The sequence below is a fragment of the Tauraco erythrolophus genome, chromosome 5 (genome assembly GCF_009769465.1).
Source record: "Tauraco erythrolophus isolate bTauEry1 chromosome 5, bTauEry1.pri, whole genome shotgun sequence".
Taxonomy (NCBI): Eukaryota; Metazoa; Chordata; class Aves; order Musophagiformes; family Musophagidae; genus Tauraco; species Tauraco erythrolophus.
In genome coordinates this window covers 31,206,672-31,220,203 of record NC_141469.1, presented here as the reverse complement: position 1 = coordinate 31,220,203, position 13,532 = coordinate 31,206,672, and the positions used below count along the sequence as shown (strand labels likewise).

Here is a 13,532-nt window from a genome sequence, read left to right as displayed (position 1 = left end):
AGCAAAACCACAATAGTAAACATTTCCCAAAATATCATCCTGCCTTTCTGAAAACAAAGGAGCAATTCTGACAAGAGCTGTTTGACCTTACATGAAATATTCCTGACAAACTCTCTGATCCTCTCTGCCTCCTGAAATCTGGAGGTGCCCAGCCAAAACCCAGCTACCGTAACTTGTGTTGATCTCTGCTTTAACCTGCTTCCACAATAACCAAATTCTTTCATCTGCAGCTCCATCCCTGACCTCTGATCTGCGTAATGCCTCTCTGGGTAGTGTACACGGCTATCAGATAACGACAACTGACATCCAGACTTCTACCAGCCTCTGGGTAAAAGCCATAATGTTGGGTCATGGCAGACCCCCAGACAAAAAAATAATGGGCTTTTTCTGCAGTGCCTTGCAGGGTTAAGAAGTCATTTAACCAGAGATGAAAAGTGAAAGAAAGGTCCAAAAAGGTTTTGAAGCGATAGAAAATACCCCCTGTAATGTCAGAACCAGATGCTTCACTCTAATAAAATCCATGGTCCCAAAAGCAGGATCAGATATATCCTTACTAGTGTTTGCTTTGACAGAAATACACATTTTTCAGGTTTCTCCTGCTGTAAAGGCAGAAGATAGTCTTGAACACTAGACACAACTATTGGGAATATTTTGGGAGTATTTTATACATCTCATTACTGTAAATGTTTTAGAAACATTATTGTGCTCTATTCTACTCTGCCTCCCTTTGTCGTTCTTATCTTCAAATGAGAACTCTTTCAGGCAGGCATCACATGCAAGTTCTCGTCTAAGCATTAAAATATTACCGGTGGTGTGAATTATCAGTCAAATTTTCTGGAATCACTCTCACTTTTAATATAATTTAGATGCTTCCCACTATTTTCCGCATACTATGGGAAAGCAAGATCAGCTTTGTTTTATATTATTAACATTGTACGATTGTAGTGCACTCAGAAATGGTCAAAAAACAACTCTCTTTCATTCCTAAATGCTCAATTCTGTATGAAACTACAGTAAAACAGTAAGTAAATCTTGTAAATAAGGTTTTCATTTACGTTTGACTGTGCTAATTATTGTCAGCCAGCCAACATCTGTGCCGCTCCCCATTTTATTTATACACACACACATATATATACACACACGTGCTTTTTATATCTTTACATATATATACACACCACAAATATATATACACACACGTTGTTTTATCTGGCTGATTTCTAATAACAACTATTGCAACATAAGTCTTGGAAGAGGACAGGAAGGGACAGCTGAAGGAAGACCAGGCCATTGCCTCTCAGCAGAACCCGGGGAAACCTCACTGTGTGCAGAATAACCCTCAGAAAGTAGAAGAGCATTGTATCTTCCCTCCAAAAATTCAGAAATGCATTGCATGTCCCTACAGACTCCACACCATCTCAGGAAAAATCCAAGACTGCTAAACATCAAAAACATGCTTGGATGCCACAAGTTGGTTTTCTGTGTGCTGTAGTTTTACATAAGAATCACCAAAAAGAGAAATTACTTTGTCTTTATTTAAGCAACAGTCTTGTCAGAAACCTGCATGTAAAAGCTTGGGGAGACAATGAGACCGATTGCTGGTTTTTATGGTGTGGAAAACCTTCAGTACCTGCTGTCCTAGGAACAGAAGATCCTCCATGAGCTTTGAAGTCAATGCAGGAGTCCTCGCAGCAGATCACCGACCCGGAGCAGAACTTCGTGTCTGGGGGAGAAAGAGTTTGACAGAAAAACGCACTGTGTGGGGAGGGGAGCAAGGAAACATTGAGAGTAGTTAGGGAGGAAAGTCAGCCCTGCTTAACCAAGGTTGTCTTGTAAAGGTCCAGATGAGGTGGGTTTAGTTTCGTTTGCAAACTCTAGCCTTTCAAGTAGGTCGGACAAACATATTCCTCATGCTGTATAGTCCCATCATAAATGACTTGAACTGGCCCCTAAGCCTTCAACAACCTCAACTCCTGTGTGCTGAAAGCTTCTCACTTTAAGCCAAAAGAATATGACAAACATCCTCATCCACTCATCTTACTGCTGCCAGTAAAAGGTGTCTAAGAGACATTCCAGCCTCACCCAGGCTACCAGCAGACACAATTTTTCCCTAATATTCTCTCATCTGTCAAATTCTTTTATTAGTGAGTTAATGCTCAGTGCGTTGTCCTTCAGAGGATGGCAAATCTTTTTAAAACATGGTGGGTTCTGAAATTATTGTTATCTCTATTTTACACAAGGAGAAACCAGAGATAGCAAGAGAAAAAACTTCAAAAGCTTCTAAATTACTGTGAAGCTGAAGTAATTTTCAAAAGAGAATTGGACACTCCAGAGCTGAAGTCAACCTTGCACGTCCTTCAGTCACATCTCAAAATGAAACACACTCTCAATTCACTTAAGGCCAGGTCCTCAAAGCCACAGAGGTACCTAACGAGTATTGCAGTGGGAAACAGTTTCCAAGCCTAAGATGCAGAGCTAAATTAGCCATGACTTCTCCCCTTCTCCAAGAAAATAACTAATTAGGTACCTAACAGTTCACGGGAACCTATTTTTTTCCACCGAAAGAAGGTATTTGGGTACCTCAAGTTTTTCTTCCTCCGTGCTGGGATCCCACCATTTTGGCTGAGCTGATCTCTTAGCACTTGACTCGTGAAAGCCACTTGGGTTTGGGAAGTTGTGAGCACAGCTAACGCTCCTCAGCGCAGCTCTGGCATCGGTGCGAGGGAGCAGCCGCTCAGACTTTCATTTAAAGACGTGGCTGGAGGAAGAGGGTGTGGTTGGGGTGGCACGAAAATAGCACCTGCTGCCAGGGCAAGATGGTTGCAACCTCTCCCTGTGGAGAGAGGTGCTGGGTTTGGACTCTGCCTCCAGGGCCAGTTTTGATTTTTATCCAGTGATGTTTTCATGCAAAGCGTGTAGTAAGCAGCCTTGGGAACACCGCCAGATACCTGCTCCCCACCTCCCTTCAGGGGAGGTCCCAACTGGCAGACCACAGTCAGGCTCCCACTCGCTTCTCCTCTCCGGCTCTGCGAATACTTCTCCACACCGTGGCACAGCTTCAATAGGAAGGGCTGAGAGGTTGCCTACAGCCAGGGAAGGGACAGGTGGATTTGAATATCCCTTGGGAGAAGGAGGACCCAAACCCAAGTTCGACCACTTCTGAGACGAGTATTGTAACCATGAAGTTATTACATGAAAACCACCGCACTGATCATTTGTATCTCAAACGGTGAGCACAAGGCTGCGAGCCGAGGCCTTGGCAACAGGGGCAGGTTTGACTCCCCTGGCCAGGTCTGGAACCTGCAGAGTGTGGGAGCTGCTCGGGGGATGCAGCGTGAGAGCTGGCATGGGGACAGGCAAAGGGTCTCCAGAAGCCAAAGCAGATACCAGTGCAGAGAGCTCAAGGGACAAGTACTGGAGAGAGAACAAGGTCCTGCAAACAAGCCCTCTTGAAATCACCAGAGATACATCAGTTCCCCCCATTTAAAAGTCCTAACCTGTTACTTCAGGGTTAAAATGTCAAACTAAAAATCTCTTTTGTTACCACCAAAGTGCTTTTACCTTGAATTTTTAAGTGCTTGTTTAAGTTGAGGTTAAAAATAGTTTGGGGTCCTTGACTGTTAAGTAGATCATAAGACTCTGTAGTCCAATAGGCTACAGAAAGTTTCTACAGTTTTACTATTGTGTCTCTGGTCTAGCCCCTGCACCTTCTTCATCCTCAAACTAAAAGAGTTCAGCTGCAAAAATTTAACTAAAGGGGTTTCTTAAAGGAGTTTTTAAAGCAGCTGTTGGCCAATGTGTTTTTATCACAAACCAACACAATAAAGTAACAGCTAGCTCTACATTTAATTGTTAGAAAAGAGTATGTTTGGAATTAAAGTGCAAGTCTATACATGCGTTTTTAAATCCTGTGAGCCTGATTTTCTTCAATTTTGTTGTTTCTTCCAATTCTTTAAATATGTATTTGAAAGAAGTGGAAGGACAAGTAGTGCTATTTGAAAGTTGCAAATAAGTCTTTTGAGAAAATAAGTACATACTAATCTCACTGAAATATACTAACCATAAAAATAGCACCCATGCAGTAGAAAAGGGATGCTCTTTGATAAAACAGGAGGTATTTAGAGGAGATATCCCTCTAAATAGGAACAGATGAGTAGGCTGAGTAAATAGAAATATTTGCAATTCATTTTAGACATTTGTCAAGATAATTTTGTAGGCAGATGTGTGCAAGAGCTGCAGAATTTGTTTCAGGCCCGTTTGGAAATGAAGCCTGACACAAATCATTATTTTATCCAAGAGCATTAAGAGTGAACAGCAGTGCCCCTAAACCTCCGCTCACAAAATACAAAAATTATAGCTAAAATTCTATCTAAAAATCACTGGTGTGGAATGATGCAGAATTTCCCACTCACTTTCATAAGGTGATAATTTAAAAATCTCTGCCAAGGAATACAACCTCCTCGCTGAGCTCCTCGGCCCTGAAAATACCTGCTGGTAGAATTTCATGTCCTGTATCCAGAGCATCAGAAAGTGTTTGGGAGGCTTGTGTTAGGAAAAAGTACGCAGTTGTACAGAGACTAAATTCCTTGGAGTTCCTTTTTATTCTAAGAAAAAAGAAGAGAGCGTCCTACATTTTGACAAGTCTGAGCATAAGGACACAAACATGGCTTATGTTCCTTTCAGCCAAGCACCTGTTGGCGCTAGAAGGAATACCATATAGTTGGTCTCTGCTGACTTGCTACGGCCATTTTTTCAGCATTTGCAACGGTGTGGGAGCATTAGAAATTTTAACATTGCTTTTGGTGTTTGGAGAACAATGCTGGCCGATCCTGCTTGCACTGTCACGTTATTTAATTAAGTATCCAAAAAATTAATTATGCCACATGCCAATACACAGTGCACTCTTACCAGTTTTAGAATCTAGCTCAGTCTTCAATACGAATGACACTGCTGAACAGGGGGAACAATGTGGAATGAGCAAGAGCAGGACGCTGCCTACCGCCACGCAAGCAGAGCTGAGCAAGCTTAATGCCTTCAAACCGGAGACCGGACCAGCAGCACTCGGGAAATACATGAAAGCGCTGTACGCCATGGTGCCAGCAGTGGTAGAGGGCTGAGCACAATGACTCCAGGGGTCATGTTTAAGTTCTCTTGATACAGAAACCATTCTGTATGGATCATCATTATGGCAGCTTTTCTGTGTACCATTTCTGTGTCTACTGGATTCAAGACACAGTTATCACATTGTGTGACACTTGGGCATATTGTGGATTTACACGCAAATCAATATTTTAATTTCTTTTAAGTTGTCTGTAAGGTCTTTAACATCCTAGTTATCTTCTTGAGCACTACTAAGGATTGAGCTGGACTTTTCCAGGAACTATTCAAGAACGCACAGAGATGTTTTTCCTGAAAGGGCACATCTCTATGGATGCACAGGAACAGTTCTTTTCACTTACGCGTTACTTTCCAGTTGTCTAGACTGGCTGAGAAAATGGAGAATCACATTCACAGCCAGATTTAATTTTGACTACCTTGACAATTTTTTATATGTAAAGTTTGTCATCTCTCCTTTTTTCCTAAAAATTAGTAGATGGTTTAGCAGTAGAGATACCAACAGAGACCCCTGTAGCCCAGTGACTTTCCTGCAATAGGAAAACTAATGATTCAGTTCCTACCCTCTGTCTTATGACCTTTAACTAATTAGAGCCATAGCCAGTTCAAAATAACATGAGTGCTTTCCCTTTTATTTCTTGAGAATTTAGGGGTTTTGATGATGATTAGTAAGGGACCTTGGAAGTTCAGCTATATCTTACCAATTGAATCACTTCTACCCATAGGCTGCTGGGCTTCAAAGCACACAGATTCGTGACAGCTTCCTTCTCAAAATCCGTTTTGACATTTACCCGATGTATCATATTTACTTTACAAATTCAAGTCTTCATTTTAGTTTCCATGAATTTGCCCAAGGAAGGCTAGATTTACCAGTGTACATAGCCCTTTAAACATCAATTACATTTGCCACCTTCACTTGCCACAGCAAATATTTAATTCATATCAAACAAAACTATTAATTCAACAACTCCACATTTAGGACTTTTGGGTGGCTACCACCTATTTTTATCAATAGTATTATGCATTTTATCCAATTGTTCTAAACCTGTTCTGCTGACACTTCAATTTAAAATAGCTCTTTTCAGTCTTTCGGGTACCAAAATGCTCTAGAAGAGAAAGCTCTCCGAGATCCTTTGTAATGAACAGCAAAGCAAAGATTTATTTAGCCTTTCTGTAATAGCCCTGTGTACTTTGAGTGTTCTTATTACGCTGCAATTGCCTATCAAACCTACTGATGGACAGACTTCCTACTCTTCATGTGTCTAAAGGGGTTTTCTCATTGTTTCTGTGAGTTTAGAAAGTTGTTCCTCAAAATTTTACCTGTGTTGTTTAACTTGCCTTATTTAACTTGAATGTATGCTCTTTTCTGTTTTCTCTGTTCAAACATAACCTCCACTTCTGAACTTCTAACACATCTCTGCTCTTCCATTGAACAATACAAGCTTTTCAGAGAGTTCTGCTCAAGCCTTTTGATAGAAGAGCGATACACACTTCCTTGAGTTCACGTTATAATATCTTCTCACCGCCTGCATGTTCTCTGCAAGTATCTTACTCTTTTAGCTGTTGCTTTGAACCACATAATTGTAAGAATCATTTTTGTATTCATGTATTCCACCTCTTACAGATTTTTTTGTTTGCACAGGGACAAGAAAATTGAGTTTGTCCTGGTCATTGCACATTGCTCTGGGTTAAAACCAGTGTTGTCTTTTTCCTATTAGAGTAAGTTGTTTCACACTCATACATTGCTTTCCCTGTTGTCTCTCACATCAAGGTCTTTTTCCTCCTTTTCTGATCCTATGTTTAGTGTCACTAATGGTGACACTAACTACTAATGGTAGTTCTCCATTTACTTCTGCAGAGAAAGGCCCTTTCTTCCCTTGTACTTCCCTGAATACTCTCTTGATAACAAGCATCTCAAACAAATACAAATCTCTCTTCCAAATAAAATTGCTCGTATTTCCAAAACAGAGATCTCTGATTTTCTCAGCCAGCATTTTGTTAAGGAGAATTTTCCAGACAGTTTCAGGACCATGTTTCAGTCATCACTGTAGGATAATATTAATTACAAACACAGTCAACACCATCATCAGCACTGCCGCTTCCACATCTCTCCAAGATAAGAAATGTATTCCCATAACCTTATTCTTTCTTTGCTTCCCACAAGAGCACTGAATTCTCCTGGAAGGGCAGTTTCCTCTCACCTCCAGCCCAGTTTGGATGACAAGTCTAAGAAGATGAGCTTCTGTAATGTTTTCGAAAAAACACTGTAAGGAGCATCACTGACACAGATGGCTGATTTTCATCCAGGAGATTCTAGCATTGTTCCACTATCTCATGCATTTATTAGGATTTCATTTCCTTCTGGAGCCTCAAGGGAAATTTCATAATCAGCACACCTGGTATGTGTAGTATAAATAATTAAGGGGATGCCCTCTCTAACCATCTATGCAGAAGTCTGTTCTGCTGTAAGAAATGGCCTGGATCATAGTCTTGTTAGAAGAAAGAATTAGGATTATGACATCTTCTCAATTTTCAGATTCAAAAAAAAAATCTCATGAACATTTACTGAACCAGAGTCAAGGCTCTACCTGACCTATAGAGGAACCTACTCAATCAGTATGTTTATGAGTTATTTCAACGCCATTCTTTCTACGCTGTCAGCGTAGATGGTACTTTTATCACCGTTTTTCTATCCCAGAACATAATTTATTGCTTGCTTTAACAAAAAGATCATGACACCAATTTAGCTTACAATCACATCAAGAAAAATACTTTATGTGACAAACTTGTCAATAAGCCAGCACTACATAAAACTGGTTTGATGACAATGATACTTGGAGCAAATCCCGTTAAAGGGCACAGAGATCACAAAAAGCTCTCCATACTTAGTTTTAAGTCTTCAACAATTTACAAGGGCAGTATAGCTGTTACAGTCCAAGCTCCAGTCTTCTTTGGAGGCTTTCCCCTAGCCACTAAGAGCACTGAAGTCCTGACAAATTGGCCCTTCTAAGAAGGAAATATATTATTGCAATTGGATAAAATGATCAAGACCTCCCTTACATTGCAGGACATGCAAAGTCATGTCTGATGGCTCATGGTAACCTGTTGGTAGCATCTGTATTATTTTGATCTGAAAAGGTTATTTTGCCTTTTTCTGAAGGCAAAGTCCCTCAGTAGCTGGACAAGGATTGTATATCTACAAACTTTCAATTGAGTATTTTGTGTCTTTCTCTGCTTCACCATCAGAACCCTTTGTTCTGAATTCGTCTTTTTGCTACCTTTGATTAATTCCCTGCCTTAATCTGTATTTAATAATTAAACTCCAGATCCCTCACTTGAGTTCAGGTTTGGAGAAAGAAAAAAAGATTTCAAGGTTTACTTTAAAGCTTCAAAAAAAGTGTTATATGAGTGTACTTCACTTTACGCTGCCATCTGTAACTGAAGTATAGCACAGCAAATGGCATATCTGTGATTTGGAATCCAGTTTTGCAGATAAAAGAGGTTGAACAGTTCATTTAAATATGTCTCTTTGATATGTAACTGAAATAGATTCAAACACTGAGATCTGCTCACCATCATTACTCCTATTTTCCAACACATTAATTGGATATAGGCAGTCAAATTAAGAAAATCAACTTCTCATCAAGGGCTGTGTTCTAAATTCCAATTATATTTTTTTTTTTACAGCTAAAAATGCTAATGAATAATTTACGACCAAAAGATTAAATCTGACGTGAACAAAACCAGGCATATATGCAATATTGCCTAAACATACTCCCACCCTTTCGACTTGCTCAGTTACTTTCAGTCCATCTAAGTGCTTATGCGTTTTTCTAAAGCAATCAGATTTGAAAGACCTATGACTAATTAAATCTATTGCTGTTAGTGTGAGTAGGCCATACTTAAAGTCCATTTTTCAATGGGTTATGAACAAAAGCATATTAATTACCAGAATTTCTCCCTTTCTAAAAGCCTGGTACTACAATTGGATCTAACTGGGCATCTCCTTACACCTACATGGTGCTTTAAGGGGACTCTACTTGAGTGCATGGGTCCTCTAGAACCAGGGCCTTCAGTTGCAGCATGATAAAGCATCACAAGATTATAGTAGTGTTCCTTAGACAAATAAAAGAGATTTGTATTTATCTTCTAAGTTAGTTTGTATTGGTAAAATCAAGACCTTACGCCTCGATTTAGAAAAAGAGCAGCAGGAAGCAGTTACCAAGATAGAGGCATCCAGGCATCCTGTGTTAAAATTCAGTATTCGGTGTCAGTGTTGCCCTCTTCCTATCTTACCCAGAGCAGTAGGATGCACAGGATATGATTCATTAACCAATTTCAGAACCCTCAGCAAAAAGTGGATTTCAGTTTATAAAGTGATAACAGGAGGACTCTGGACAAGCCGGAGGGAGAAGCCCACTGGTAAGCTTCACAGCTGAGCAACGCTTTTCCTCTCTTTGAGAAGTAAATGTGTGATTCAAAAGCCTGCACAGAACAGATTCACATCCATGGGACAAGCGTTTGACAACTTAAAAGGTATTTTGTGAAACTCACCTTTCCCCACCTGCGTGCTTCGTTCTGCTCTAGCGGAAACCTGCGCAACCACCCACCCTGCTCCACCAAATCAACCAGCCTGTTCCACGCAGCCACTAATACCAAACGTGCTGTAAGTACTCCCGAGCTGTAGGGCCTAAGGGGTTAATCCAGCTAGCAGGCATACATTAAACCCTGTTAAGAGCATTCCACAGAAATACCATCCTGAGCTAGCAGCCTAGAAGGAATAGCTACCCTGACACATGCTCTGTCCAGGCGACAGGCAAATGCACTCGCTTTTTAAACTCAGCATCAATAGGACACTTTGCGGGGCGCTCGCGAGACCTCAGAAACTTGTGGCCATAGGAAATCAGCTGCTGTATGGGCAGCTGCATGGAGAAAAAAAAAAAAAAATGCCACCCTGGAAAGCAGTTTATGCAGCATTAGCTGTGAAAGTTGTCCTTTGCTTCCAGCAGACTCATTTCGAGATCGCACCACCTATTTAGAAGGCAAAAATATTTCCTCATTCGTTTTTGAAGCCACAGCTCTGCCCCCCAACTCCTCTTTGCATAAAGATGCTGTATAGACACAGACTTACAGAAGAATAAAGAACCCCAGTTGTAAGTATCCCAGATATTGATCTCTATCAGGCTGTATAAACCAGCAGTTTTAGCAGTCTCTCAGGAGTTTGCTGTAACAGCAACTGGAACTGCAATTAACAACAGCACATCTTAGGATAGGGAAAGACTTCTAACTAGAAGCTAATTAGGAGGGCAAACACTGAAGCTTGTTAGCTGAGATGCTAATGAGAATTATACTTGAGTGGCAGCAGACTAGCTATTCAGAGTTAATTAGAAACCTCAGCTGATAGTATATTGCTCTTAAGAGCTTTCAAAACAAACAACTGGAAAAACTGTCCTGCAGCTAAAGATCCAGCATGCCATGCTGGGGAATTCACAGGCACGGGGAACAGCCAGAAAATTACACTCAGGCATGAGAGTAATTTAACAGCATGTGAAAAAAGTAGAGGGGAGGTTTTTGGAGGTGCATGCCCTCCTGGATTTTCTACAACAGCTCTGTTCATTAGTGGCAAACGTGGTGCTGCGTTATACGCTGCCATTTACGCTGCCCAGTTGCACCAGGGTGTGAGCTGGAGGGCTACCGCACACCCCGAGCATCCACATCGCTCTTGTGCAGAAGTGGGACAAGGACCTGGGCTGGTTCAAGAGCCCCTGACAGCCTTCCTATCCCACCCACCAGCCTCTCCCATCCCAGCCCTCGGCTCTCTGCAGAGGAAAGCTGCTGGCGTGAGGGTGAAGCAGCAGCTGGGTGCGGGTTGCCCTCGCTGTGCCTCTGCCTTCCCGGGGCATGGGAAGGTTTTACTCTCTCCCCTTCTTCGTGCAGCGAGGAGGCGAAGAGTAAATCGAGGCGCTTCGAGGGGAAAAATTCGTTAAACGTAACGTGGCAACAATGGGGATGGTGAAGCGTGGCCTTACCTGGGCTGAGTTGCATGGCTGATTCCTGCTCTGAGCAGAGCCAGGGAGGCAAAGCAGAGGGGCTGCGTGTTTAAATGTTTCCTCTGTGCCTGATTGGAAGCGCAAGAGCCAGTCAGGGGCAGGGGAGAGGCTGCTAAACTCAAAGTGGGTTGCTGGTTTCAGGAAAAGATTGGATACTGGAGAACCTGCAGCCGGTTCGCAGCGCGTTTGAACGCAGGGAAACGTTGGGGTGTCACAGGGGAGTGAAACGCTCCAGAAGAATCAAGGGGATTTTCCGTTTCGCCGAGGCCCTGTTTGCATTAAAACTTGCAGTGATTTAAGCAAAACCTGGTTTTGATTCTATTTATTGAAACCAACAGCAAACCCACGTGGGTACTCTTAAACAGATTCAGCTTTCCAAAAGAAAAACCAATGCGATGCAGGTTTCACTGAAAGGACGCAGGAGAGCACCCACAAACAGTTTTACACCGGTGTAATTAAACAGATTGCAAAGTGTAACTTCAGCCAAGCAAACGTGGCTTTTAACGCAGCTGTGACCTCGTAGGCACTGGCTGATGTGTGAGAGGACGGGAACTTTGCACACTGAAACCTTCTTGCAAGAGTTGCGGGAGTGAGTATGTGTAAACCCACCCTTCACACAAGCTTTGCGGTATCTGCAGTGGAAGGCGTGTGAAAGTACAAAGAATTAAGAGTAGACGCTAACACTGGCAACTGTAATCCACAAATCCTTCTGCTTCTTAAAGCAAAAAGATTCCTAGTGCGTAAGCAGTATTCTGAAGAGACAAATTTACTTCACCGAAGCTTTGGGAACCACCGTTTTCACCTGATGCTTTTGAAGCGAGAGCCCCGGATTGTGGTCAGTCAGGTTTAACAGGACTTGTAAATGCTGACTGAAGCCAGAGGCAAAATTCCCTGAACACCAAAGCGATGCAGCTCTGGGTTTGACCACCCTGCAGCTCACTGGAGGACGGGTCTCAGCCACCAGCCACGCGCCTCAGCTCAGCAGGCAGCAGTCCACTGGTGATCAGGATGAGAAGGTGGGTTTGCCGAAGCTGTTTCTCGGATCTGAACTCCCCTGCGATCCCCACGCTGGCTGGAAGTGCGGGCTGGGTGTCCCCTGGCTCGGCGTGAAGCATAATGAGCCACTTGGCAACTCAAACCAGGCTAAATAAAAGAAACCCAAGAGATTTAAATGCAAGTAGCTTGCATTAATGCTGCAGGAAAGATTTTCTAGTGGGGAACTAAGGGTATAGGTAGCGATACCTCAGACAGTCCCAGCAAACTGCTCTCAAACTGGCACAGCTCCTAGGAACAATCTAGTCAGCACAGCACGGAGATGAAAGGCAGCTGCTTTCCTCTGCTTCTCAGGGCTTATTCCCCTCACCCCACCCCCATCTCTCAGTACTTCTGGTAGATTTTCCCTATATCAAAGACTTTCAGGGAAGCAACCTCTCCAGAGCTGCAGCCCCAACTGGAAGCAAATTGGGGCAAGGGTTTAGGTGCTTCCAGGCTCTGTATTGCTGACAGGCAGCAGGTACAGCCATGGGCCCAGGTGGGCAGAGCTCAGAGATGGCCATAGAGACACTTTTGTCTTCCCTCTCTCCTTCCTTTGGCTCTTCTCATGCTCCCTCCATGACCATCCAGTGCCTGGAGCGGAAGGCTGTCGGTGTCTGGGATGCTGGTGTCAGACACAGCATCATCTACAGGATATGGTATCTCTGAGGAGTGCTGGACACTAATTCCAGGGCCCAAGTTGACAATGAAAAGCACATATTTGTAATTTGATAAAGGTCTTGTTCACCAAGCTGAGTAAGAACCTGTATGTAATGTGCAAAATTTGTTAAGAGAAAAGAATCTCTGTGAAACATTTGATTCCCTCACGCATTTAAAAGGTCAGTTTAACCAAGACTGAGGTTTTCTCACAGCAGGCTGATGTTTTTCCTCTGCTTGAGCATATTGATGCTTAGCTAGCTCTACACCAGTGACAGTGCCTTTACCGACAGCAGAGGACCACAGCAGTGCCTGTCCTTTCAGTGCTGCAATTGGGCAAACGTACCCTGATCTCAAAGTCCTATCTGCCTGGGCATGGTCAGCCCTAACACCAGGAGTCAGGAGGCACCTGCCCGTACTGCCGGGGGCTGTGTTCATCCCTCTCGAGCCTTTCTATCTACCATGGCATATTGGCTCATCGTACTCAATCAGAGTCCATAGGGGAACACAAGGGTCACCCATTTCTGTGAAAAAGTACCTGAAAACGCTCGATAAACTTCACTTTCGCCATATTACCTTCAGCCTTTGGTTTCTGCACTCTTCTTCAGTTTCACAAGCTTCAGTTTGGTTTCTTCAAACTCTTCTTCAGTTTCACAAGCTCTTTAGCAGGACTAAAACCTC

General features: G+C 42.7%; 1 protein-coding gene across 1 annotated transcript in view; it reads right to left on the bottom strand.

Annotated features, from left to right (window-relative positions):
• MSANTD1 (Myb/SANT DNA binding domain containing 1) overlaps positions 1–11,157 on the bottom strand; it is a 44,479-nt gene extending 33,322 nt beyond the window's left edge. Inside the window, exons 1-2 of the mRNA XM_086612284.1 lie at positions 11,142–11,157; positions 1,628–1,720 (exon numbers count right to left, since the gene is read on the bottom strand). Of these exons, the coding sequence (XP_086468410.1) occupies positions 1,628–1,720; positions 11,142–11,157 (109 nt within the window). The remainder of the gene's footprint in view (positions 1–1,627; positions 1,721–11,141) is intronic.
• Between the last annotated feature and the right edge of the window lie 2,375 nt (positions 11,158–13,532).